General features: G+C 34.3%; 4 protein-coding genes and 2 long non-coding RNA genes across 7 annotated transcripts; 3 read left to right on the top strand and 3 right to left on the bottom strand.

Annotated features, from left to right (window-relative positions):
* Positions 1 to 542: 542 nt before the first annotated feature.
* On the bottom strand, positions 543 to 6999 carry LOC128669187 (epoxide hydrolase 1-like). The gene is made up of 6 exons (XM_053743785.2): positions 6733 to 6999; positions 4084 to 4208; positions 3061 to 3173; positions 2498 to 2666; positions 2009 to 2160; positions 543 to 1497 (listed from the first exon to the last, which is right to left on the bottom strand). The coding sequence occupies exons 1-6, from the start codon at positions 6931 to 6933 to the stop codon at positions 1229 to 1231; spliced, it is 1029 nt and encodes a 342-aa protein (XP_053599760.1). The 5' UTR covers positions 6934 to 6999; the 3' UTR covers positions 543 to 1228.
* Positions 7000 to 7565: 566 nt separating this feature from the next.
* Positions 7566 to 20447, bottom strand: LOC128669101 (uncharacterized protein). 2 transcript variants are annotated; one of them, XM_053743585.1, is made up of 12 exons: positions 19949 to 19963; positions 19698 to 19733; positions 19087 to 19233; positions 18481 to 18601; positions 17961 to 18149; positions 17478 to 17626; positions 16950 to 17125; positions 16517 to 16644; positions 15897 to 16086; positions 15105 to 15206; positions 10289 to 10406; positions 7566 to 9422 (listed from the first exon to the last, which is right to left on the bottom strand). In XM_053743585.1, the coding sequence occupies exons 3-12, from the start codon at positions 19224 to 19226 to the stop codon at positions 9119 to 9121; spliced, it is 1617 nt and encodes a 538-aa protein (XP_053599560.1). In that variant the 5' UTR covers positions 19227 to 19233; positions 19698 to 19733; positions 19949 to 19963; the 3' UTR covers positions 7566 to 9118. The 2 variants fall into 2 exon arrangements, with proteins under 2 accessions (XP_053599560.1, XP_053599559.1); XM_053743584.2 differs by lacking the exons at positions 19698 to 19733; positions 19949 to 19963 and adding an exon at positions 20236 to 20447.
* Positions 15118 to 16956, top strand: LOC128669107 (uncharacterized). The gene is made up of 3 exons (XR_008404605.2): positions 15118 to 15219; positions 15706 to 15826; positions 16692 to 16956. It is a non-coding gene; the product is annotated as an uncharacterized LOC128669107 (long non-coding RNA).
* On the top strand, positions 18542 to 19187 carry LOC135310075 (uncharacterized). Its single transcript, XR_010370362.1, has 3 exons — positions 18542 to 18660; positions 18737 to 18967; positions 19065 to 19187. It is a non-coding gene; the product is annotated as an uncharacterized LOC135310075 (long non-coding RNA).
* Positions 20448 to 21324: 877 nt separating the features above from the next.
* On the top strand, positions 21325 to 23524 carry Ts (Thymidylate synthase). Its single transcript, XM_053743592.2, has 5 exons — positions 21325 to 21550; positions 21666 to 21923; positions 22021 to 22141; positions 22600 to 22825; positions 23152 to 23524. Exons 1-5 carry the CDS (start codon positions 21472 to 21474, stop codon positions 23359 to 23361), a joined length of 894 nt encoding a protein of 297 aa, XP_053599567.1. The 5' UTR covers positions 21325 to 21471; the 3' UTR covers positions 23362 to 23524.
* A 572-nt stretch (positions 23525 to 24096) lies between these two features.
* Positions 24097 to 27443, bottom strand: LOC128669106 (uncharacterized protein). Its single transcript, XM_053743593.1, has 5 exons — positions 26741 to 27443; positions 26208 to 26321; positions 25589 to 25815; positions 25385 to 25494; positions 24097 to 24903 (listed from the first exon to the last, which is right to left on the bottom strand). The coding sequence occupies exons 1-5, from the start codon at positions 26908 to 26910 to the stop codon at positions 24874 to 24876; spliced, it is 651 nt and encodes a 216-aa protein (XP_053599568.1). The 5' UTR covers positions 26911 to 27443; the 3' UTR covers positions 24097 to 24873.
* Positions 27444 to 27942: the final 499 nt, after the last annotated feature.

Below are 27942 nucleotides of genomic sequence, written 5' to 3'. Positions count from 1 at the left end.
TCTTCAACGTTTTATTTTATTTTACTTTTCAAGGTACATAAATTTACACAACCTTGTCATGTTTTTTTTACTGAAATATCAAATTTACTAGCTTTTGCCTGCGACTTCGCCCTCGCGTACCTTAGAATTCCTTCTCTGTACTTCGAACTACCTACATTTGGAAAATTTACGAAGACTGCTCAACCACAGATAAAGCATGAAGAGGTAATAAACTTTCGTATTTATGATATTAGTTAGATAGAGTATGCCTACTTTAAAAAAATATCTCTCAGGTAGGTATCAATTTGCCACTAACTGCAACGCTATCTAGTAAACTATATTGAACCATTTGACACATGGAAATAAATAATGTTAAATACTAATTTATTTTTAAAGGTGGTAATATAAAACAGAATAATAAAGGAAAGAACATGCCGCCCAATCAAAGGAGCTTTAATTGGCCATTCCTGAAACAAGCGGTCTTGGCGCCAAACCAGTTAGTTGTCCCTATATAAGGCACGGAAGAAGACTATAAGAGGTAGGTACTTAATAAAGCAATATAATTCATTCATAATTTTATTTATTGAACTCAAACTACCCAGCTGACAAAAACCTATTTATAATTTTGATCGAAAATACAATAAACTTTCAGATAGTTTTATGAAAAAATCTATCCAAAATGACTAGCTTGGTTTGCATTCTGCTATTAATTTTTAAAAAATGCCTGAATGCAATTTAAAAAACACTTAGCTAGAGCATCCTGTGTATAATTATTTATAGATAGGTCTATTTATTACACCAGTATGCACCTGACACAGAATACACTTTCGTTACTAGTCTTGCTAGCAGCCTGATTATAAGCATATAATTTAGGTAGAGGTAAATAACGTGCTTAATTATTTATTTATTTAAGTCTCGAAATAATACATAGTATTTGGCTATAGCCAAAGATGGAAATAGATTTTTTACAACGACTTGGAAAGTTGTAGTTGCATTTAAATGACAAATATTATGCACTGGGATTACCAAATGAATCAATAAAACACAGACCGTTTATATTTATAAAGTGTTTGTCCTTTAAAAGCCTATTTATTTTCATGATGATCTGTTTAATTACCTCTTTAGTATTATAATCTAAAATACGTACCTAGGTAATTAGGTAATTCTATATGTGCAATTAAAGTAATTATCCACCGAATATTTTCTTTCGCTTTTCCGTAACACGGTATGGTTAGGTTAGGTTATATAATTAAAGCTTATGCTTCGTAAGGAATTCCCTAATGATATTGTTCACTTTCGTAGGTTCTTCTTGCTGCATAAAGTGGCCGCATCCTTCAACGACCATGGACTCCATGTGTTCGTAGACCTTCTTCATGTACTCCAAAGGGCGTGGTCCAATCGCAGTGTCATTTGCAGCTCGAACCACAAGCATAGGGACATTTTCAGTAAAGCACTTTTGCGGCCCCAAGTCGAATTTGAAGTTGGCTCGGTAATAGTTGATTGGTGGTGTAAAGGCGACTGAAATAAAAAAACAAATATATTTTTTAAACCTGCTTTTTAACGATAAAATACGCGGAATATTATGCGCGGGTATTTTGCCACATGGCAAAAAGACATGAAATGTCTTCTTTAAAAAAAAAAAGACCTGTGTATAAAGACGTAGTGTCTTTTTGTGATTTTGAAGCAATATGAATTACAGTAGACTTTTTAGGAAATTTCGTTCGACTTAAATAATGTATAGGTTTTTACAAGGTTTTAACTAATATTTAATTCAGTACTGCGAAGGCTTAGATTAACAAAAACTCCGAACGAAGTTAATTTACGTGTTAGTAACACGTAAAAACGAATTACTTTTACACTTTCCCGCTTACATAGTCCAATGGCCGCTCGACAATTAAGTCGACTGTCGCCGATCTGAACCCTACCATTTTTCGAGAATGTCCAACTCGGCCAGTGGTCCAGATTTTTATGGCCAAGTTAGCCACCTAAGTCTCCAAGTGTACCTAATGTGCCCGCTTGTAATACTCACATTGTTTTCCAAACCAGTATTTATATCCTTCTAGATCCTCGGCGCTGACAGTATCTTTCCCGGGCACCATCATCATCTTGTCAAACACCTGTAACTGGTTCATTTCTAGAAACTGTTCAGGAATCGCCGGCATTTGAAAGAAAAATACATACCTGGAAAAAGTGACAAAAAATCAATTATTGTTGAGATATTTTCAGGATTTGATTTATTTCGCTAAAAAATTCATTGAGTAGAGGTACCTATAACTATTATTAACTTATAATTTTATATTTTAGATAAAACCTAATTCTAACTGATGAAATCTTTGCTATCATGGTCCTATAATATTACGTTTTAAATTTCATAAAGATCTAAAAAGTTATTAACATTCGTTCCATACCATAGAATTAATGACATCCGTATACGAATGTATAATAATTTAAATTTATTGACGTAGGTAAACTAAGCTGGCATGTTTTAAAATAACAAAAGAAAACTAAATCTTATTACCAAGACATTTTCCTCTGCTTACTATCATTGAATATACTGTCGACGAAACTCTCTAATGACATGCTTGCTATAATAAGGACTGCACTTAACACCTTGGGGTACATCTCACGAAACTTGCAAGCTATAACACCACCCCAGTCGTGGGAAACTAGAATGCAATTTTCACGACCTGGAAACAAATTAATATAAATTTTAAAAGAATGGCAATTATTGTACGAGTCTAATTTGATAGTTTCTACTAGTACTTTGAGATTCGGAGGATTTGATTAAAAAATAAACATCTCTCGATAGATATTACCTACCTAACTACTATATGTCGATATGTTTATCTCGGTCGTACACTGAGGTTATCAAATGTTTTACATATTAAGTACCTAATAAATTTTATTATCTAAATATTACCTTTTGCACTTGGACATTCATATTTTATGCATCCAGTCAAAACTATCCATATATCAATTTGCATTACTTTAATTTTGCCAATCAACACCATGCAAGTACTTAAATACCTATCAAATGTTATTCCTTTGTGTCTTTCGGGTACACAACAAAAGTGAACTCACCTAACTGTCGGACGAGATCCCTAACGTCTTCGACGAGGACTTCTATTTTGTAAGCTTCTACGGTCTCTGGTCGCTCAGAGTCGCCATATCCTCGCATATCAACGGCTATACACCTAAAAGAAAATTTAATCATATGTTCAATACAAAAATATTATTTGTTTATTTTTTCTGTCTGTATGTACCTACGCGCTTCACACTAAAACTTCTGCAAACTTTGTCAAATCTATAAGGGAAGTTCTATAAAAAGGCCTATACTAGACAAGAGATAGACTGATAACGGCGCTCGAACAGTAAACAACTACCTACCTACTTATTTTCGAAACATATCGAAACATTCTTCCTTCATTAATGCAAATAGAGCAATCATTTCCCAGACACTAACTACTATTATATTGCACCATCCACATAATCACTTTAGTATTTTACGCCTAACACAAAAAGTAGGTAGGTACCGTTTTTAGACATTTTTGTCTGAATAAAATTATTTTCTTAGCGATCGTTGAGTTCAATAATTTAGGTTTCTAGATCAGCGAGGAAGAAGAATTCAAACCAATTTCAAACCAAAATTCTTTATATTGTTTTGGAATGAATAACATCCAAGTATACTGTAATGATTTGCTGTGGTTTCAATAAAATTACTAAAGCAAGATTTGGAACAATATAGTAAATCGTCATTGCAGCCATAATTTTGAAGCGATGCGCGAAATTACCCCTATTTGAATCATCCATTTGATACGAGACAAGTTTATCTATTTGGTAATTAGAATGGTGATGTTTTTTTTATTTTTATTTTATATGACATCAATAACTACTTACGACTAGTTATTACGTTTATTTCCTTACGATGCGATGATACTTTTATACGAATAGGATGGTGCCCACTATAGGGTTTATTAATTGACAATAGTTACACTAGTTGATGAAACTCATTAAAAGTTATATAGGATAACACTTATATCCTTCCGGACATATACTTAGATGTACTTCCATTAACTATAAGTATAAAAAATAAAAATCACTCACCAATAATCTTTCTGGAATTCAAGAATTTGATGCCTCCACGAATACCAGAATTCGGGAAACCCATGCAAAAATATCATTAGAGGTTTCGACGGATCGCCACTCTCGACGTAGTGAAGTTTTACATTCTGAAACAAGAAAACAATTGTACCTAGATTGCATCCAATTATACCTAATTGGTCTGTATAATTATTTCTGATGTTATCACAACAATGATGAAACAACTATTTAATTCATGAAATGATCACTCAAAACATGTATTTATAGAGTACGTGCCGTGTATTGCACACCGAATCGGAAAATTTAGGTACTTCTTTGAAATTCCAATGCTATTTTTATTTTTAAATTTTTGATTGTTTTCAACGCGGAAAAATACTCCTAAAAATACATTTAGCAGTATCTGTTTTTAAATTAGAGTGTACCTAAATAGCATAAATCGAAACTACCTATAAGATTTCTCAAATGAATTCTGACGATCGATTGGGGAGTTTATTTCAAGAATTCTCTTTTGAACTATTTTTTATATTGACGTTTTTTTAATATACACCCTGTTTTTTGAATAGTTTCCGCGTATGATTTTGAATTATTTTTTCGAATTTTCAACGCTACACGAAATCAAATGAATCGCAGGAGCAATTCTAGTAAAAGTTTTTGGCATTATCACGCACGAGCGTTCCGCTTTGTAGACACGTTTTTCCGGGCATTATAAAACGCCCCTCCGACGCGATACGCCCAATCTGCAGCAATAATAATGTAGTGGGTTTGATAATCATCATTATAAAATGAAATAAGCAGGATTCTCATCCACCATCCCACCCAAATAATATTATTATTTGAAAAGAGTTTTTTAGGTGCCTATTTGTAAATTTTAACTTTTAATTAGTACCTTACATCCTGTAAAATTGTGTAAAGTAATGTGGAAAATTTCGCCGCAAGCCTTATCTGATAGATATTATTACAGCTTTACCCCGCGGCTTCGTCCGCAAGAATTTCTCTTTCAAGAAAATAATCAAACTAAAATATCAATCTTAACCCCGTATTCTGCAGGACTCGTTTCCTAATTTAGTCAATATGATTTATTTCAGCACTATATATTCCTTTTCAAATCTACGTGTATAAGCTGGGTTGCACTTTGCACCCGAGTATATAAGGAAAAAGTAATTTTACAGAAAACTTGATGTTCTTTTATATTCTGAGAATTATTATCCTTAAACTTACATATTATAAAACAAAGTCCTCTGCCTCGTCTGTGTGTTCGCGATAAATCAAAAACTTTATGAAAGTTTTTTTTATTTTCACCAATAGATTGTGATTCCTGAGAAAAGTTCAGGAACACAATGTATTATGTTTTACCCGAGCGTAAAAGTATATAATTATCGAGTATAATAAAAAGGGCTTATGTTTCGATGTACAGTCAAAACTATCATCATAACTTTTTCTATAGAAAAGATAAAAGTAACGCTGTGAGATTTTGTAAACACTAACTGGCTCTATTCCTTTAATGGAGGAGTTTATCACTAAATTTATATAGGTACTATTTTTCTCTACACGTCGCACAACATTTGACATTATCTCGAAGGCAATAGAAAATGAGATACAAATATATATTATATTACATCAATTAGATAAAAATCAAGGTCTTTCTACGTAGACTATTCCGTAGCTATGACATGCGTCTCGGTACATCTACACATTGCAAATTCACCTCTATTTGCCACCGAATGCATGCAGAGTAACTTGATATGTTAGTTGACTGCACATCCGCAACACTCCTAACCGCATACTTAATACGTATTTTGATAATATAAGTAGTAATTAGATCTCTTATCTGTATTTGTATTGAAATCACCAAATTATAATAGATAATAAATAAAAGATAGATAATATAAAAAACAAATATTTCTGAAATTTTGAATAAATAGGTAGGTATCGAAAATTGAAAATTTTCTGAGTATGATAATTTCGGTATTTGACACCTTTACGTTTACCGATAGCGGTACGACAGTACCTTACCGATTGATCGTAAGGTGTTTATATGACAGCAGCATAGAAATCAAAATAAGAGTACTGCTAGAAACCAGTTGTACGAGTCCTACAACGTCTGATAAACGTAAGAATTGAAGCATAGTAGCGCACATTCTACAGCCATAGTAAACTGCAAAACATTCAATACCATGTTATCACTTGGAACAAAATGCTAATGAACTCAATCTTGACCGGTTTCATATATAGAACACCCGATGACACCAAGCGGATGGTAACACCATAGCTATACAAACCAGACACCTCAAACACGACTAAAAGGAAAATCCGTCAACGTGAAAATATTTGATGAGCCTAGGTATAATTACAGAATTACATCTTATGTTAATAAACTCGTCACTGTGACTTGATGCTATCATCAAGTCACAGTGAGGAGTTTATTGGTACCTATGTACCAATATTCATTAAAATTCTTATTTACATTTCGTGCCGCTGGAACGTCTTCAATTTTATCAATGTCAAACTTAGACACACTAAACGATGGAGCCATAAAATTAAAAAGTAAAGTGATTTCTTATCTTCAATCTAAATTTGGCTAATCTTAGATTATTGTCGCTCAGTGACATACCTAAATACAGTAACAGGTGAAAATAAATCCAAAATACTTACATTTACTTTAATATATTTATGCACTCCATATTTTGGATCAACGAGATAGGTAGGCCGCAACAGCTTCAGTTTCTTATATCCCGGATCTGTAAACACTTTCTTCACATAGTTGATACTAAGAAACGCCAAAGCTAATCCAGTATATAAAAAACTTAAAGCGTATGTGAGAACACATCGATAAGCCGTCGTAGTGAAACTCATAATGCTACTTGATATATACGTCTGACCGAGACGACAGCGAGTCTTAAACTACCTAGTGATTTGTTGAGTAGGTGCCGTGGAGGACGGCGGCGGCGGCCCGACAACATCTTATCTGAATGGAGTGCCATGGATTAAAGCGAGGGATGCCCTTTGTCCCTCCGAGTTCAGTTACTATATTATCTACTTAGGTAATGAAATATTGCACCACTGTTAAAAAGTAGACGAGTCATGATGAGTTTGATGATCCAAGTAACTTCGAAACTGCTGGACAACGAACGAGCCACCTCTAACCTCTACATACTTTACATATAGCTCCATTTATATAGTAGAGAAAAATTATCAGTTATTGCTACAGCTTTCTTGAATTGTCTTTCTTTGGGCTCTATCTGTTTTAATAATCCAAACCGGCTTTGAACATTTGTCGGCTTTTTAAGAAAGTTTCACTCAAACTTTTAATTTCTATATATTAGATTCACAAAATGTTCAAAATCTTTTTCAAGTCAAATATGCACCTAATGACATATACAATCTGAAGGCAAATTTAAGATTACCCAGGGAGCATTCGGTCTATTTTTATTTACAACGACGACAGGTACGTAGGCGCAACGTGGTAGCTAAATGAAAACGCAAAATTCTGAATTAAAATATTTAATATTTGCTGTTTAACATCAAGTTACATTTACCTGCCATATATAATTTACCGTATAATTTAAGAGCCCGACAAATCCTCCGCTTCCAACTTACAAAATCTAAGCAGTTGTGCTGAAATACTTATTACGTGACTAGATTTTCATTACAAAGTTTATAGTTACGGTGACTAGTTACAAGTAGTTGTTTGCCAACATTCTGAATCCACCAAAAAATCACACACTCCAGCTAAATATTTTTTTTATTCATCAACCAAAAAACGGTATTGTAATGTAATCGAAAGTGAGGAATGTGGTAGTACTTATTTAAATCAAAATATCCATGCGACACTACACTATAATGGCAAATAATAAATGTTCTGAAAGAACATGTCAACAAATTTGTACTTTATAGCTTTATTTTATTATAGGGTAATGCTTTACGTCTAATTGAAGTTAATACTTTGATGTAAATATTTCATAATTGAAATTACAGTTGGAAACATTGATAATTTGTAGTACCTAGGTAGGTAAGCTCATGGAATTAGTAGGTAGGTACTCCGTAGAACGTAGTACCTACTATTTCCATGGGTAAGCTTTAAATGTAGGTAATAATGAACGTAAATTACGTAAGGTACCTACCTGACTTCATAAAATATTAACGACAAGTCTTACAATTTCTGAGAATTTTAGAACCTTAGACTTAAAAAGAGTTTTACTATAATGTATGTAGTTTTAGGGTTTGGATTAGGATGACATAACAGTTCAATTATAATAGGTAAAAAACTGCAACGTTCTGCATTATTCGTTGTTTACGGATACGGATAATAAAATATAACTATAAATTCATTAGCAACAACCATATTTCATGCAGCCACACGAATCCAATCGTAATAAAATTCTATATAAAAGTGATTTAACATGGTTTATAATTTCGAAGCTAGTATTTCCCAAAACATGTGGATGCAAATCCTTCAGTGTCCACTTGAAGATCAGAATTTGTTGTTATACGTACCTACACGTATTAAATACACTGCCATGTACCATTGCTTAATGGAAGGGCCGCACTTAGTTAACTAGAAGAAACACAGTATAATCTCATGATTGATTAACAAAACAATGAAGAAAAATTATTAGTGTCACAAGTTTCATATTGTTCGTTGTCTACTAGGCATTACTAGGTGGATTATACCAAATTATGAGAGGCAGATGTATTTATTTATTAAGAGTGATTTATATAAATTCCACAAATAAACTCTACAAATAAATAAAAATACATATACACAATGATGCTCATGAGATCATATTCAGTAATAAAAATGCACATAATACCGTTTCGTATATTACTAGTACTATCGTATACTACTAAACGTCTGCAAATCAAATCATTTATTTGTCAGAATCATTTATTTGCAAGTTCATTAGTACAGAAAACCTCAAATCTAACATACTCGCAATATCTCTTTGCAACACGAAGTTGTAATAAAAGTCAGTACTACTTTATCCAGTGCCCAAACCAAATTAATAAGGTGAAACCAAAACATAGTGATACATCCTAACTACTGTCCAGAATCTATGTTTGGAATATTAAAATTGATATCGCTAAGGACGTCTTCTACTTCATTATTTGTGTCAATCATCGATGAAAAATTATCTGCTTTCCACGAGTCGAAATCACTCATGAAAGTCATGGAGCATCTAGTGTAAGTTGGAAGGTCTGTCATTGAACTGCTGGCATCGCAAGTTTCAGCATCTCGGCTCAACCTCTCTGAAGTTTCCTTCTCTATTCGTTCTAATCTGTCGATGATGGCGGTGGAATCGCCTTCAGGTGGCCTCTTGGTGAAATCAATGTCAATCTCAATTCTGCGAACAACCAGAGTAAAAATAAAACCGGTCTGCGAATTTTCATTCGTAACCAAGTGATATAATAGCATACTTAAGTATGCTGTTTGCAACTTGCAAACTATCATCGCATCGTAGGTAGTTGTAATAACCACGAATACTTAACTAATATGTAACAACAAGTTCATTGAACAAGAAAAATGATTATCCTCCTTTTCAATAAACAAATTAGGAAGTTTCTAAAAATACTGGATTAAGTACAATAAACTTTCACCGCCCGTATGTTTGCTTATGTGTTACCCAAGTTTGCTGACATTAAATATTTGTACATGACATTCAAATTTTGGAAATCCATTTACCTACTTAATACCGTAATGCATTTATGCTGAAATACCATCACTCATCAATAAATTTATGGTAAATGCGACTTGTAAGTTTAAATTGGCATTTTATTTCGGACATATTCTTAAATCTCCTCGCACAACAAAATCTATGAAGGCAATTTGTGGTGAAAAAGAGAATTTCTGACGACCTCGGTGGCGCAGTGGTAAAGTTCTTGCCACTGAACCGAGAGGACCCGGGTTCGATCCCCGGTCGGGTCATGATGGAAAATGATCTTTTTCTGATTGGCCCGGGTCTTGGATGTTTATCTATATATGTATTTGTTATGAAATATAGTATCGTTGAGTTAGTATCCCATAACGCAAGTCTCGAACTTACTTTGGGGTTAGCTCAATCTGTGTGATTTGTCCTAATATATTTATTTATATTTATTTATAGATAGAGAAACTCAGACTAAAAACTTACACTATAGAACATAGTTATATACACTTAGTTACATACACTAAACATACTCAAAGAATTTGCATGTTGCGTTGGTCGCTTACCCTGTCTCCTCTTGGAATTTCACCCAGTCTTCGAGACGAGGCGCGCGCGGTATCTCATCCGCCAAGGCCCTGCTTGCATCTTCCACTACCTCCAACACTTGAGCATCCTGTAGCGAATCTATAATGAAATGCAATATTATTACTTGTGACTTATACTTACTTGTGATCACAGATTCTCTGCGGTTTTGGGTTGTGCTTGTGTCCATCGTTTCAGACCTTCATTTGCACTATTAACTAAATATTGTGTGTGTGTTATTTAACTTGCTCGTGTAATAAAAAATATTCTGTCAAATTACGATAATTACAATTTGCGTGCAAAATGGAATTCGTTATATAATACATACAGTGGATTACTGCATGATAACTCATGCGGGCTGCACACCACGAAATCGAGAATTCGAGATGTAAGTAAAGTAGGCCAGGCAAACCACAACAGACTATAACCAGTAAGTACTTACAAGGCCACTAATATCTTTAAGTGGGAAACTCTGTATGTACATTAGTCGCAATATCTCAATTCTCTCGAAACTCTTGAGCCAACGAATAATATATATTGGTCTCTACCAATAATCTTCTATTCTGATTGAAAATGTATATGTTATGACCGTTATGACATTGATTGTACTTAAAGATATCCTTATTTCACATGCGCCTCCACCATGTCCTTACCAACCTCAAGAAAGGAAAGTGTTATGAGAGATATACCTAAAAACTGACGTTATTAGAAGAAAACTTTTGTCGATTCTCGAACAATTACATAAAGCGTTTCCAGTACGTTGGCACAATAACAGTAGTGCTCCTTTATTGACATACAAAAGGCCGCTAATGTGGCAATCGGTCATTACTTCACACCACCTTATTATTGACGTAACCTTGCAGGTTCGAAGAATATTATGTGTTAGTGTTTCCACTTTTTTCACTACACTATATACCTACAACGAATATAGTTATGACATGTTCTTTCTATGTACTACATAGCTTGTTGTTGTTTGAGTGGGAAGGCTAGTACTGAGGTACCAGAGGTATCAAACAACAACTAAAACCATAAAACTACTAACACAACAAACCCACTAAAACCATAATTAAGTACATATAGATAGCCCTCATGTAATCATTTACAAGACAAGTTCACGCCACGCATTTAGGTATGAAAGTAGTGATCAATACGCCAAAAATGTGGAGATGACGTAATAAATAATGTCCGAATCATCATGATATCCAGTAGATAAATCATTTTGATAGTAGAATTTAAAATTTGCTAACCGGCCTGATCTTTGGAAACTAAATAATATGAATGTGAGTTTGTGACAAGTTGCCTTTTTAGAATATTTTTCGTTTTCGTCGCGCGTTTTGTGCGTTAGATTTTCCAAACTTCTTTAAACTTTTAACTCTTTTTTGATATTTTGTTGCCAAGTTGTTGTCCAGCGATATAAGATTTTACTATCCGACTTTACAAATATTAAATTGCTGTTTGCTACTTGCTCGGCTATTCAGGCATTGCAAACTGTTACGATAAAATTGTAGGATGTAGATAACTTTCCAGATTGACTGGTATGTATTATTATTAGGTACCCTGTTTACTGAGTACAGTAATAAATCTTACAACAACCAACCACACAATTTACGGTCGGTTTTCTTGGAAACCTAATTGGGTATTTTCTAAAATTCTATTTTATTGAAAAACCTCGCATAGGGTGAATCGACCGGTTCACCGATCACCACCCGCTCTCGATCACTTTTACAAAAAACCTCTAAAATAACCGTATTACCGCGCGTGAAGTGTTAATTTTGCATAAAAAGGGTTGATCCATCTATCCTTTTCATTTGTATCAGTTGTCTCGGTAGCCAAATATGTTATTTATCGATCAGTGAGCTGACGAAATCTATCCAATGCGTTTGCGTGAATATTACCGCCAAATCTTAAGAAAAAAATAGTGGGACGTGAACATTGAATCGTCAGTAAAACATGTTTTTCATACGGTTTAACCTTTACTTTAATGTGTGTGGTGTTGAAAAAGAGTTATATTTCCTTCTTACGTGGAAATTTAATAAAAAAAGTTAATAATTTACTATAAAATAAGGTGATCGCCATGAGACGTTACAAAACTAAGCTTCCTTCAGTTTACGATTAGGTGATCGTAAGGGGGCGGTTTTGGCCTTATCTTCGTTAAGATTTTGTAGTATCTTGCATGATGTTGTCGGGAATATTAATATTTACTTTGTTCCATCGTAACATGTTTACTTTATAGATCAGATGGCGATCGGCTTAAAATGAAAAATAATCATAAAATTAAATGCTTTTTACTAATGACAAACCAAGTGGTCGGGAAACGGCCTGTTACCGATAATTTATTTTTTCTATAGAAAAATATTAGTTTTATATGACACAAGAAAGCAGAGGAAAAGAAAAAGAAGATTTTATAAAAAATAATAGTAATAAAAAGATACCTTGTTATACAGTGAATGTGCTGAAGAATTAATTAGTGATTTTGAAGAAGATTTGGAAAAAAATATAGCCTGCGATGTATGCATTCCCTAGTTGCACTTAAAATGCACAGAAATGCGCGAAATATCTTATTCTGAAGCAGCACTAATGCCCTATAATGTTCATTTTGTCAAACGGAAAAAAAAATTTTTTTCAACAAATAATACAATACAATTTCGACTTTCAATTCATTGCCCTAGAGTTCCTTTTTCAGTGGTTTTTAATGATCGTAAACAGGCGCAAATGTGTGAACGTAAACTGACGAAAAACGATCGTGAAGTAAACAAAACACACTTTTTGATTATTTTTAAATTTAAAAATAACAGATAAATAGGATTATTTATGAAGATAGGTTTATTAAATAGTTGAATAGTTTTTTTACGCGTAACACACAACATCTAGTTTATAATGCAACATTTTTTTAAGTTATGACGTTTTAAAGTCGAGACATCGACTAACTGATCGTAAACCAGCAGGTTCACCCTACTACGGTTTGAAAGAAATCTTTGGCCATTTCGATACGATCAGCTTTCTAAAATGAATATGAAGTGTAAGTGTGTTACATTGTCCAACGACAGAAACATATATTTATTTAACAAATGTCAATTTATGCAACTTTCTCACAGGTGATAAAAAATTTAAAATGTTCTTTTAAATATCTAGGGACAATAAAGATGCCATTTGTTATCAATTTTCATTCAAACTACATGAAACAACGATTTTTTCATAGACTTTTTGCATTTAAGCAATCCTCATTACAACACTAAGGAAATGTGTCCTCTGAATTTCGCAACTTTTTGCTCTGCCTACCCCGTGAGAGATAAAGAAGTGATGTATCGTCATTGCTTCAAATTCAAGTATCTACATAAACAGTACCTGAAAGATCCAACAGTTAACATTTTTGTAATAAATTACGTAAAGGAACAATGTAGAACAGGGCAGGCTGCCCGTGGAGAAAGGTTACCCTACCAATATCACTCACTCTCAAGCAAAACGACGGCCAAGTACTTAAACTTGCTCGTTGGTTTCCACATCGAGTTAAGAGGATGCCACATCTTTTTTACCATAAAAAAATCTTTCTTGTCTAGGGGGCTTTAATCTACTGTGCTATTAGTGTCAAAGAATTTCGTACCTTTCTTTCTGATACTGAATGGATTTTAATATTTCCGTACTAGTTAGTATAAGGAAAATAACATAATAAATAATAGGTAACAAGAATCACACCGACACCGACAGCGTGACATTCAATTTTCTGCGTGATATCATAATTGTGTAATCATGAGTTTGTAATTATTCATTACTAATTTTCATACTACATGCTTCTGATGAAGGAAACATGCGAAAGTTAGGTTTGGAGGTGTGTGTGTGTGTGTTAGCCAATCAGTGTGACAAAATATACTGTATTATTTGAGATGAAGTTTGGTAAAAGGCTGCCACAGAATATAAAGCGATTCTGCTTTATATGTATGTATGTTTACGCATTCACCCACCTAGCAGTTTTTATTCCGAACTAAAAATTATTTTGTTGAACCAACACTGGGTGAGAACAAGACAGAGAAGGATAGAAAAAGAAAAGCATGTAAAGTGTGTGTGTGTGCGAAGTGAGCAGTAAGATCATAGAGGTCGAAATGATGATAAGTAAAAAAAATACCTACATATAATATACTAATACGTAAAATAACATACTAATTTCGAACAAAACCAAATAAGTATTCAATTCATTTAAAGCGATCATTATTCAAGAATTAGTTATACAAAAACATTCTGAATAAATAAAATCAATCCTTTTAAAATTTTCATTAGCAATGTCTCCCCTTAAATGCAACCACGTAATGCAACTTTCGATTAAATGCAGTGCTCCAAATATTGCCGTTGCACCAGATTTTTCGCGCAATATAGGTATTGCTTTCAGCAACAATAAGTGCATGTACTCAATGGTCACATTAACGATGTCTCCTTATCTTAGTAGTTTAGTAAAAAATGTAGGTACCTATACCTATATCTACATGATTAGATTGAACTGAATGAATATCACGCAATAATATTTTAATTAGAGGTCGTCATGGTGAATATTTTCTATTTAATTTTAAAAGCTGCCAATTTCTCTGTGTTAATACGTTAAGTACATATTTATTTAGTTACCACGTAGTTGTTACGAGCTAGTAGTTACGCACGTTATCTTCATTTTCAATATCCCAGATACTTTTGACAATTTACATGGCCCTGCGCAGTTTCATGTAAAAGGGTAACAAACAAATCAAGTCAACTTTCAAGTCGTATTATTACACAGATAGAATTCAGAAAGTCAGGATGAATATAACCATAACTTACCCGTGCTCATTCGTACTAGAGGACGGCGCAGAGCGCGGGCCAAATTCCCGCAAACTGGTTGACAAGACGTCAGCTTGCTTCCACTACAGCGCCACTCCTCATCTATACAATACAGGTATTTTTAAAAGTAATTTGTGACTTTAAGCAATTTTTACTATATCGTATAAAGAGCAGGTCTATCATACAAAGAGCATCCAGAGAAATGAATCACTAGATCGAATTTAATGAAATTTGATATCCGATAGTTAAAGATCTGAGGTTACAAAAACTACTTCGATACACCAAAGTGTAACCATCTAAGACCGGCCGCACCAAAGTACAACTAAAGGTTTAGCCTTTTATTTATCATTTACCTCCTAAGTCTAGCCGCAGATAAACAGGATCGGATACAGGTCCTAGGACCTAGGTGCACCCGATCTCGGATGGTTAGGTGTACCCAACCTAACCATCCGAGATCGGGTGCACCTAGGTCTAGTTGGCTATTATAAGTTCGGGGTTTATTATATAATATATAGTGTCAGAGAATATTATTATATAGTGCGGAGTTTATTTACGTGTCCTATCCTATCATAAAACTGAAAACGTCTTCTTTTTTGAACAGGTAATAAGTGTAACAAGAAGCAGTGAGAAAGAGTATGTACACAGAGATTTACCTCTTGTAAACCTACAAGAAAAGAAAATTGATCAACGTTTTTTTCTCAGAAATGTTCTGATAAATTAAGGTAAATTACGTTGCAGAATATCAAAATTATGAAATCTTTCATAGATCTGTAACACATAGGTATCATTTACCCATAAGGGTATTCAGTATTTGTAAACGAGTGGGCGCGTCCACTGTAGGTTTGCCGTGCGCAGTCCGCGGTCGCACGGGCAGGGTCGCCATGCGCGGCCGGCTACCCGCGCACTCAGTGGTGGCAGGACGACGACGTGGTGCTCTGGTGGTTATAGTGTTGATCGTTTCTAATTCAGGTTCTAAAGTAACCTGAAAATTAATGGCGTTTTAAATATAATTATCAAAAATATTTACGTCAAACGTTAATTAAGATTACTTATGACGAAATAAATTGCTCGCCATCTTGTATGCTAAAATTGGTCTTTGAAAACTTTGCCGAGTTCTCCTATGTATCAATTCCAGCAATAAAATTTTCTGTTAATTAGAAATGCAAAATTTTAATAACACGTTAGGTAAGTACTATTGTACTGTCACTAAGTAAAAGGCACATAAAATACTCAAATAATAACATTTTACAAGAAATTCACTTTCACATTTGATAATGAAAGTGCATTTGAGTAATGTTTCACCCACAGCTTTGAAAGTGAAAATACTTAGATTTTATAACTACAAATAGTGAATTTGAAGTGATCATTCATCAGTAAACCAAAAGCGGGCACTCGGCTCTGGTAGCCCTTACCTCTGGGAACTGTGAGGAGGGACCAGGCTCTTGTTCGGCGGGCTCTAGACTGGAGGCTGCCAGCTCATCAGTTTCCACATCAGTGTCGGTGCCCGACGACCCCATTTCTAAATCATAATCCAGCTCGACTAAAAAGTAAATATTTTTTTTAATATAATCCTTTTTTATATTTTAGGCACAAGCTTTTACTGACATCTGGCCTTGGTGCATTAAATACGTGACATGAAAGACAATTACGTCTGTGCAGTTAATCGTTGAGTCTGATGTCTCAGCACTCATCGTCTCAAAACTGAATTTATTTCAGCAATCAAGGAAAACAATACAGATTGAAAGTTTGAAGTTTAATAAAAACCAGCACTTCCACAAAGATAAGCAAAGCGACTATTCGATCAAAGAAACCTATCTAACTAATAGCAAACAAAACAGAACGAACATTCGATGTCCGTATGCAACGGACGCTCATCCAAGTACATGAGCATCGGCAACGCTGACGCGACACGAGTGCGATAGTTGGGAGACTCCGCCGCCGCTGTGCCAGACAGCGTAAGTCGCCGCAGGGAGCTGCAGATGCCCAGCGTCCACAGCCGGCTGGTCTCCTGGATCGGGTTGCTGGGAAACAATACACGTTCAGTAAATAAAAGCAACGTTCACTTTACGGAATTGTTTGTCCGATAGCTATACTTTTGGTGACCTATGTTTAATCAGGCCACGAGTCCACCTATCATATCCATGGGTCATGGGAACTAGGTGAAAGAAAGAGAAGACATGCCAAATAAATTCCGGGATTCCTGTATTCTTGTGGTGTGGTTGTTTTCGTGTTCTTGGTTTCATTTTATATATTACACGTGTACCAAGTTTTATTCAAATCTCCTCAGTAGTTTTTGCGTGATAGTATACAATCCAATCTTTTATTCTCATAAACTTTCACGTCTATGAGTGTACTTATAATATTCATACGCACTCAGCGAGATTCAGAATCTGCAATTTCTGCAAGGCTGCCAAAGGCTGCAACTCTTGAATTTTGTTCCCTGACGCGTACAGCTCTCGAAGAGCGCCCAGTCCCCAAACGCCGTCCAACGTTGTTAAACCACATCGGTTTACGCTCAGGATCTGAAGGATGAAACTATACTTATATATTTTTTCAACTTATTATTTATGTTAATAAAATTAAATTAAGCAACAGGGAAAATGCTCAGATGAGAGAGAGTACCTACTTGAAGTTTTTATAGCCAGTCAAATTCAAGCTCTGATTACCGTGAGTCTGATCACACTTTACAATCAAATCTTGGACTCCTTAAAAGAGACCCTCAGTTTGCCTTCTTTCAGGATCTTGATAAAGGTTCCTAAACATGTACTGTTGATCATTACTGTTGATCTACAGAACCAAATTTGATGAAATTTTATATTTTATACCCCGGGGGCAGTAGGTTACCGACAGTCATACTTTAAGCTTGACCAGGCCAATGCCCAGGTCCCGTAAGGAGGCTATCGCACTGCCGTCCAACACGAGCTTGCGCAAACGCGGCGTCAACACATGAAGTCGCCGCAGACCCACACGCTCCGCTACCACACGCAGTTTCGCTTCCTTCATGCGGAGCACTTCCTCGTCACTCATTACGCCGCCGCATTGTTTCTAGAACATACCATACTTTAGTATAACCTAGCTAATATTCAAGAACTTGAATCTTGTCGGTAGATCTAATCTCGTTTGCATATATCTTCTACTTTTGGTTTTTCCTATTACCTTTGCCTTTTCCTAAATGCTCTTAAGTATGTACACTACAGTACACTATATTTTAGTGTAATTTAAATTTCGTGATAATAAATTAGTGAAGCGCTAAAGTTTAGGAAAAATAATTTTTTCGTTACATTCAAATGATGGGCTTTTCGAAATTGGCATAATTTCTCTCTTAGAAGACTTGAGGTAATTGTATTAATAGCATATAAATTTTCTTTTTACCTACCAGCAATTCAATCAAAGTCAAATCACGTGGAATTACGATTCTTCTGTATCCAGGCAGTCGTCGTTCCAACTCATCCTGACCTGGTGGCTGCACAGGTTCTGGTGGCGGCATAGCCAAGGCTCTAATGTATAAAAACACAAGATTAACTAAAAGGCCCACCACAGAACTTCCAATGTCAAGGTTCACATGTTTTCATTGAAAGTCAAAGTTTTAAGGCATCTTAATTTCCTAGTGATTTATTAGTACTAATTTTCAGGTATTCGAATACTGTTTTTTGCTAGTGCACCAATAATACCTGCTACAAAAATACGCGTGCCATAAACACCCGCCTGCCTGCAGCGTCCTCAACTAACTAGGCCCAAATCCATTTTATATTATTTTATACATCTACGGTTATTCATTGTGAGCCCTTGAGTACTGTTAAAAAAATAATTATACTCAAGACGAAAATATTTTGAAAATCGCCCCAGACGACGAAGATAACCAGGTATAGTCGGTAAAACGTACACGTATAGGTTTAAAGCTTTTCTTTTAACACCAATTTTACATGTATTCATTTTTTTAAATATATATTTTTCTAACAGGGTACTTAAATCACCTACAGACCTAAACAAGGGAGTAGCCCGCACATGCTGCGGCTCCGGCGAACTGGCACTGGATATTTCCGATGGAGACGGGGACGGGCCCACGCTGGGCGTCTGCGGAACACTGCCCAACTCCACCAAGGGAGCTTCCTCTACTGGCATTTGTCTTCTGTAACAAAATTTACTCAATTTATTAGAACTAATTAAACAGATACATAACAATAATAATAAAACTAATTCAGATACATTTTCAGTCAAAAGTTCCACCCCGGATATAGTACCGAGTATCGAGTAGGTACATCTCTGAAATCTAAATAGCGATGGATATACTCTGGACTAGGTACCAATCGGAGCGATTAACTAAACTTATGTCCAATAAATGACGACCTACCTCACTTATAAAACACTTGGTTTCCGGGCACCAAGGACGCGCGGCCTCTACGGCTTGTAAAACCGGTTTTTCGTATTTTCTAAAAAATAATCTAAATGAGATTTAAATAACTGTCAATTTAATTTGTAATATATAGGGTCAAATGGTTAAATCAGCCATTTAATTCCTAGGCTAGCCCGTTTAACGCCTAGGCCGATCCTTAATTGAACCAGCATCAATCAACGTTCAACTAGTTGGCTTACCTATTTATTGTAAACTAGCTCTTTGAAGACGGCTAGCTAGCGTAAAATCAGACTGGTGATTTAAATTTAGTTCACATTTTTTCCCACTACAACTACTAGAGTCCAGTAGTCGCCAAAACTATTTGTTTTGGCGACTACTGGACTACTGGACTCTTCTTTTTTATATATATTATTATGGCGTCAACGCTCGCACAGCATCGGTTTATAAAATAATACTGATGTTTAAGAATAAGGTAGATAAAGTTACGAACTTAAATAAACAATACGAAGTCGTCTGTATTTAATAAAACGACAAAATTACATTTAGCCAAGTCGTTGAACGTTTTATTCAATTAACCAGATGGCTGCGACATAGACATCATGACAGATTAGGTATATTTTGGTGATAAGCCAATTGATAAGCTTATTTCCTGTGTTTTACAATTTCGTCACGTGTGAAATTTATAGGTATATTTTATACCTACCAATTTGTTCTTAGATCCTTTGGGAAGTACCTATTTTACTAAGTCAAATATTTGACAACCTGGCTATTACTTACCAGCGGTTCTAATAACAATCAGAAATGTCTAACAATGCTGACTATAGAAAATTTAATGACGTAAAAATATGTAAAATGTAATATTAATTATTTTTAACCAATCTGTAATATGCATTTCCTTTACACAATTCTTTGTTTAGATTACAGTTTGAGAGGTCAACCATTTGTTTATTGGTTGCTATTGCCTACGCACTCCTCCCTCACCTTGCCACTCCCATCATGCCTAGTAAACCGAACACATGGAATTAGTAGGTACTCTTATCTGTGGTAAACTGACTTTACGCATAATACCGTGATAGTTTTAGAAAAATTGCCTTTTGTTTAAAGGGGCACGAAGGAAGATTGAACGTATTTGCTTGAATAGCATCTCTACATAGTATAGGTAAGGCATGGAATTAGTAGGTACTCCAATGTATTTAATAAGTACGGAGGACATGGACATCGATGAAGGTAAGATACTCTTCGTGCATCATTTTTACTTCCGGTGGGCGGTATTCCATTCCTCACATTCACATTACAAAATAATAATAAAATAAATATTTGCTTCTTTTTGTTGATCTATGTTTTCTTCTTAGCGTGTCGACTCGGCGAATCATATTATACAGAATTATGTATGTCAACTGTAATTCTCCATCTAAAGCCCCTTCCACACGACCCAATTTTATTTTATTATTGGACGGAACATGAAATTCAAGGTCATTGGGTGAATACTTTGGTCAAATACTGAAATTGGCGATTTAGTTGTATACTGTGGATGAACGATCAGATTGAACCCAATTCAATCGTCAATCAAATTGGGCAATCAGATTGTATCGTGTGAAAGGGGTTTAAAGATTAAGTACCCAGGTAGGCAACACCCTTGTAAATGTCACAAGTCAATGTAAAGTTTATTGAAATTGGTTGAAAAGCGCGTTTTAAAAAAATGATTGAAAGTAGAGTAGGTAGATGCAAAAATCATGGATTTAGCAAGTACTTCGAGTACCTACTAATTCCATAGAAAAAATACTAGACACGTATTTTTTTATTTTCCAACCTACTTTATCATGTCTGTAGCTGTCAAAAAGTGACATTTAAGTCACGTGGTTATGGTTGTCATTGTCATAGAATACCCGCGAAACGAAGATCGAATCGAACCAGCCAGATAGAACCGTCTTTTATTCCTACTTGAAGCTTTTCTTCAAGAAAACACAGATTTCCTTCAAATAAATCTTTTTTTTACTTTGTGTAGGTAACACAATGAATGGTAAACCCGAAACTCAGACTGAACATGAGGAATACCAATATTTACATCTTGTGAAGAAGATCATAGATACTGGTAAGTCTTTATCAAATTTAATAATGAATTGTCCAACTCATGTAAAAAAGAATAATACAATTTTTGTTATTCTTTAGAAACATTTAAACACTTATCATCTTTCTAATCTATATAGGTGACAAAAGAGTTGACCGCACAGGTGTTGGTACTCTTTCTATTTTTGGAGCTATGCAAAGATATTCTCTAAAGAATAATACTTTGCCACTACTTACGACAAAAAGAGTATTCACAAAAGGAGTAATTTATGAGCTTCTTTGGATGCTCTCTGGGTCAACTGACACTAAGGCTCTTGCTGAAAAGGGAGTACATATTTGGGATGCCAATGGATCTCGAAGTTTCCTTAATAATCTGGGATTCACAGACAGAGAAGAAGGTAATTTAAATCATGTTCATATCTTTAAGTATCAAGATTATTATATAGATACAATTACCTACCTATAATGTGTTACTATTAATCAGTGGTATTTCAGGTGATCTTGGCCCTGTCTATGGTTTTCAATGGAGACATAGTGGTGCTAAATATGTTGATGCTAAATCAGATTACACTGGACAAGGAATTGATCAAATTCAAAAGGTTATTGACACAATTAAGTAAGTATTGACACAAATCTGGTTTTTGGTTAATTTAAAACTTTCATCGTGAAAGATTCTGTGAAACATACAAACTATGTCTGGTAAAATCATTATAATATGACTTTATATCCTAATATTATAAATGCGGAAGTTTAAATCTGCATTAAATTTTGCATACATGTAGTTTGAACTATGGAGAAGTACATAGGGTACCTTTCATGTCGAAAACATAAATAGTCACGCGGCCGAAGCCGCGGGCATAAGCTAGTTTGTTATAAACAAAAATAAAAGTTATATCAATTTGTAGTATATTTGGTAATTCTTCTACAACAAATGCGTCAATAAATTAATAGTTTTATTTTTTATTTAATAAATCACAAGAAAATGAAATGCATATTGTTAAAAAGTTGATTTTCCTAAGTTAATTCACTATTTTAATGCTATAAGTAAATAAAAATTATGAAATATTTTTTCAGAAATAATCCAGCAGATCGAAGAATGTTGGTATGTGCATGGAACCCTTCTGATTTAGGCAAGATGGCACTACCTCCTTGCCATTGCCTGGCACAGTTCCATGTGGCCAATGGCAGATTAAATTGCCTACTTTACCAAAGGAGTGCCGACATGGGACTGGGTGTTCCCTTCAATATAGCCAGTTATGCTATGCTTACTCACATGATTGCACATGTGACAGGTTTAGAGGTAAATTAAAAAATTTGTTCTGATTGGGCCAACAATAAAATGGGAAACAGTTGCCTACCACAAAGCCTGTGCAATAGATCTTAGCATGCCTTCATAACTATCCACTAAAAAGTTATTCAGTGTAAGTTATTCTCAAATTAAAAAACTCAAATTAAGAACAAGTAAAAGTTTGATATTATTGGCAACCAACTGTGAACTTGTTTAAGCTGGGCTTCATATCACAGGAATTGATGAAAGATTTTACACTTAAATCTCAAATTGTCCATGGAAAAAGAAACAAGTATTTCATGATAGTTTAGTTTAATATTACTTTATATTTGTTTCAGGCTGGTGAATTTGTGCACACAACAGGTGATACTCATGTTTACATGAACCACATTATCCCTCTCACTGAGCAGTTGAAGAGGGAGCCCAGATCTTTCCCCACTTTGATGTTTGCTCGCAAAGTTGAATCTATTGACGATTTTAAATTCGAAGATTTTATCATTGAGGGCTACAAACCACACCCAAAAATTGAAATGGCAATGGCTGTTTAAATGCATTTAGGTTTAACAAATTGTGGTAAACATATTGGTTATAAACTAAATATTATATTAATTTACTTCTAAATATTTTTTTAAGCATTAATATTTTAAATAGAAATTAATGTAAGTGAAACTTACGTATGTCATAAAAGATAAATAAATGGTATTAAAACTATATCAATAGTTTTTATTCTATTTATTGATATAAATAATCCTACTAATAAAATTCGAAAGTTTGTTAATTGTCTGGAATAACACATAGGGTACTTTTAACGAAGCCCTCGGGGGGGCAGCTATTAAACAATATATATAAAACTTCCGTTAATGAATGACTGACTGACAGACAACGTACAGCCGAAACTACAGTGTAGTACGGAGTGTAGGTGAGCACTAAGAGATGATTTTTATTAATTTTACCCCAAAGGGGGTGAAAAACTTTTATATAAGAGTTCTACACCATTAAAGTTAATGACTTGAAAATTTGGATTTTAGTTGTTTACAACGGTTTTACTGAAAACTAACACTCAACCCCTTGAAAAGGGGAGTGAAAGATTGTATGGGACATACAATTTTCAAGATAAAAAGCTAAAAATTGGCAAACATACTCTTTGTAGTAAATTTAAAATACCAAATATTACCGATATTACCAAATTAGACGAAGGCGAAGCCGCGGGTAAAAGCTATGGATTTCTTTTGGATACTAATTTGTAAGAGGTAAGGTTGCTAATTTTAAATAAAATACATCTATATGTATATCTCTATTTTATAAATTGAATTATTACATGTGTAGTGATGCTAGCAATGAAAACCCAAAAGTAAACCTAATTCAATTTTATGTTAATAAAATACACATTTCTACGATATATATTTCAACAGTACCTATTTAACAAATTCATAATTCTGTTTCCTTACATCTATTTAACATTCAAAACTATGTTTACTTAATCATTTTGTACATCACATTTCACACTAATTAATTTTAATTAGTCTGTCATATTCCGTTTCTGTGTCGGTCAATAAAAACAAAATAATATGGCCAGCTTGACAACAAATAAACCTGAGATATGTATTTTACATTTAATATTTTCTGATTATGAAAATATGCCTGCCATATATATTATAATGAGTGGAAAATGAAGCCATGCATGTCATTGTACAGTGTTGAACAATAAGATATTCATAGTCGAACAAATTATCTTTTCGTTATTTCTGTTGTTATTACTACGAAAATAAATAGTTTTCAAAATGAACTTACAGAAAATTTGAATCAGTAAAACCATCGTTTGTACTACCGACACTTAACTTGAATCAGTATAGTACGAACAAGTATTTAAATGCATTTAAATGATGAACAAGTAGGCCTAAGTTGGTGATATCTGGTGAGACAAACAAAAAAATATCAAGTATTATATGCAAATGACTGTTAAAATAAAAAAAAATATCTTATTAACTAAAATGAAATATCCAAGTATACAAAAAAAATGTATAAAATAATTATCTTTAGCATAAAGTTTACATGATTTATCAACACATTTGGTCATCCTGTGATGGCATCTGCAAATAAATATAAAAAAAACATTAATTTTACTAGGAGTAGGTACGGACAGTGAGTATCAACCTATAAAGCCGTGGGAATTTCGACATCGTGGATCGCATTCCATAAGAGTGTGTAAACACAAAGAATTTTTGAGAACATTAGTTCTCGGGATTGGCATGTTAAAATTTTTCAGCTTCATTGTAATATAATAGTAGTAATAGATAATGTGTATTTTCATCCCAACTGATTACAAAATGTTACCTCTTTACGCATTACCTACAGGACCGATTATGAAATTTGGTACACGGGTAGAACATAACCTGGAATAACACATAGGGTACCCGAAATTCCCACGGGAGCGAAGCCCGGGGGCGCCCCTAGTTTCTTACAAAGTAAGATTGTCCTGATAACAATAAATCTATTATAGTGGATACTGGATAGTGGACATACACTACACTCACATAAGCAAAGGTATCTATTTTTTACAAATTTACTAACCTGATTGACTGAATCTTCCAACCTACTACTTGGGACGGGCAAAGCAGCAAGTTGTTCTACAAGGGCCATTGTCATCTCTGATTCCACTGTAATCTCTACCCATAAAGTATCTGAAATTTTTTTTTATCAAAAGAATAAAAGTTGAATTTGCAGTTGTCTGGTAAATAAAGTGGTATTGAAGAATTTTGCATAAAGAATACATACCACCTATTTGGTCTCCTCTATCGGTCACCAAATGAAAATAGCCTCGATGTGTGCCTGGGTTACTAGGTGCGATTAACTTTAATGAAACTGTTGTAGAGTGCCCAGGGGGTAGAGGGGGAACATAAACAGGAGTAGCACCAAGGGGTTCGCCTCCAGCTTGAATCAGTCTACAGCTACCTGGCCAGCCTTCAGCTCCTGTATTCGCGAGACACCAAGTTTGTTCGAAACTGAAAATAATTTATACATAAATAGAATGTATTACAGGATATCAAAACATTAAATATTTCTGTTTAATTTTTTTTTAATATTTATAGGTCGTGGAGCATTTGTAGATACAGGTTTTAATCAGTTGTCACTTGTTGGTAAGTTCTACTATTGGAATGTTATAAGAACGGAATCAATTTTTATTCACAAGATAGGTACTCAAAATAAAGAATCATCTCATAATTACTATTATGCTTTATACTAAATTCAATAAATGTCATTCATTTTATGAACATTAGGAAACACAGGTAGGAAACAAAACATACCTATATTATGAAAAGTGTACAATAAGTATGTTCCAAGATCAAATTCTATTATTTTTGAAATATTAATATATAAATAAATGGGGATTTACCAGGTACCAGGTCCAACAGCAGTCTCTTGATTTTGAGCAGCTTTCAGCGACATAGATGGAAGCTTTGGTGGTAAAGTATAATCTAAATAACAACAAATGGCAGCCTGCAGGTTCCTGTAACAGAAATTAAAATACTTGTATATTGTATGAGAAGTAAGAATATTTATTTTACCAATAGAGAAAACCACTATTTTATTACCAAAAATGGTTAACATAAATGTACAACCAAATTGCACACTTTTGTTAACCTAAGGTAAACAGTTTTTTTTAATTTATGTAACCATTGATAATTTTAACCTTGGCCTATTGCTAAACAAGAAAGTCATATATATATTTTCATCACCTCACAAAGTTTTTGATAATTATTTTGTTTAATTTAAAATACTTATATATGCCCAAGGATTTTAGTCCATATACCCATGATGGCCTTGAACAAACATGACAATTTTTTGTGCAATCAATAAACAGAAAATATAACTTAAGTTACTGAAGTCAAAGTTTTTGTTTTAATTTCGAATATTTGATTATCTTACCAATTGGTCATATCCAAAAAGAAACTAGCAGTGTTACTGTTCAGACTAGGTCCTAAAAGTCTTTGCATTTGGCTTATCAGTTCCTCTCTATCTGTAGTATTCATACAACTAAACTGTAAAAGGAGATTTTGGTCAATCTCCCCTGGTAAAGAAGAGCCATCTATATCCATTGTTATTATTATCACAAAGCACTTGTTATATATTTCACCACTTGCACTTCGTGTATTAAAATTGACATGCCCTTTGTTTACGTTCGTCAGCTGACTTCTATAATTCTTGGATTACAGGCGATTCTTTATCAAATAACAGTAATAAGGAGGCTCAGAATAAAGTCACATAGTATTAGATATTAAAGAAGCAGTTAAATCTGAAACCCAATTTAATTAGCTTATTTTGGAAAAATAGATCAAATTCACTCTCATTTGGCTACGCGTCTGTCAACTTTTACGTCAACCAACTGTCATAAATTAAAAATGAAAAGTCAAGGAGATTAGTAATGTGTTTGATAGGCTACTATCGATAGGTAGACAAAAGTCTAAATATCGATAAGACTATCGGGACCGTTCTAGCTAGACCGTCACTTTAAAATCTGTAATCAGTATAATGCCAAATAATCGGCCTATGTGACTATCGACCCGTTCCGTCTTCGGTCGGGTAAAATCAATGTGGCGATATCTACCACGCCACATACATAACATAAAAAAAGCCGGTCGGCTTTTTATATCTGCGGCGCAACGGATGACAAACCACACAAGTGATCCACGACATCTATGGACAGACGGCACTACGGTCGACTCAATACCAGAAGCTAACAAGCCTAGACCGCGCAGACAGTGCGTTTTCGATTGGAAGTATATATACAACCTCCGACATGATACCGTTGGAGCCATGCTGTTCCCCAGGCGCAACGCCTAGCCTGGCGGGAAGATCTTTCCGATAATGTTTTAATAGGAACAGAAATTATAAAAAAAAAAGACAAATCTTTTCAAATTGATAAAATATAACTTGCAAAAAATTTTAAAAGTTTCTAAAGAATGTTAAAAATGGAAGGGTAAGACTGATTTAACATTTTCTTAAATGGTAAAAAGTTAGGGTAACTGAAGAAATTACACAGCGTTTGATTTAACTTGTGACTTTGCTTTGTTGTTACTAGTTCACTAGCGTGATTGTGCTGTGATAAAGCTGATTAAATATTGCGTTCC

The sequence above is a fragment of the Plodia interpunctella genome, chromosome 4, assembly GCF_027563975.2.
Source record: "Plodia interpunctella isolate USDA-ARS_2022_Savannah chromosome 4, ilPloInte3.2, whole genome shotgun sequence".
Taxonomy (NCBI): domain Eukaryota; kingdom Metazoa; phylum Arthropoda; class Insecta; order Lepidoptera; family Pyralidae; genus Plodia; species Plodia interpunctella.
This window is presented reverse-complemented; position numbering and strand designations above follow the sequence as displayed.

Excerpts from the sequence above, each read along its gene's own strand:
- LOC128669101 (XM_053743584.2), bottom strand. The coding sequence starts at position 19,226 with ATGCCAGTAGAGGAAGCTCCCTTGGTGGAGTTGGGCAGTGTTCCGCAG. Across the intron at positions 15,207-15,896 it reads AATACTGAATACCCTTATGG|ATGAGGAGTGGCGCTGTAGT; the intron begins GTAAATGATACC and ends TGTATTGTATAG. Across the intron at positions 9,423-10,288 it reads AAATTCCAAGAGGAGACAGG|AATTGAGATTGACATTGATT; the intron begins GTAAGCGACCAA and ends GGTTGTTCGCAG.
- LOC128669106 (XM_053743593.1), bottom strand. The coding sequence starts at position 26,910 with ATGGATATAGATGGCTCTTCTTTACCAGGGGAGATTGACCAAAATCTC. Across the intron at positions 26,322-26,740 it reads TTTTTGGATATGACCAATTG|GAACCTGCAGGCTGCCATTT; the intron begins GTAAGATAATCA and ends TTTCTGTTACAG. Across the intron at positions 24,904-25,384 it reads TGGAAGATTCAGTCAATCAG|ATGCCATCACAGGATGACCA; the intron begins GTTAGTAAATTT and ends ATTTATTTGCAG.
- LOC128669187 (XM_053743785.2), bottom strand. The coding sequence starts at position 6,933 with ATGAGTTTCACTACGACGGCTTATCGATGTGTTCTCACATACGCTTTA. Across the intron at positions 2,161-2,497 it reads AAGCAGAGGAAAATGTCTTG|GTATGTATTTTTCTTTCAAA; the intron begins GTAATAAGATTT and ends CACTTTTTCCAG. Across the intron at positions 1,498-2,008 it reads ATACTGGTTTGGAAAACAAT|TCGCCTTTACACCACCAATC; the intron begins GTGAGTATTACA and ends TTTTTATTTCAG.
- Ts (XM_053743592.2), top strand. The coding sequence starts at position 21,472 with ATGAATGGTAAACCCGAAACTCAGACTGAACATGAGGAATACCAATAT. Across the intron at positions 21,551-21,665 it reads GAAGAAGATCATAGATACTG|GTGACAAAAGAGTTGACCGC; the intron begins GTAAGTCTTTAT and ends TAATCTATATAG. Across the intron at positions 22,142-22,599 it reads AAGGTTATTGACACAATTAA|AAATAATCCAGCAGATCGAA; the intron begins GTAAGTATTGAC and ends ATATTTTTTCAG.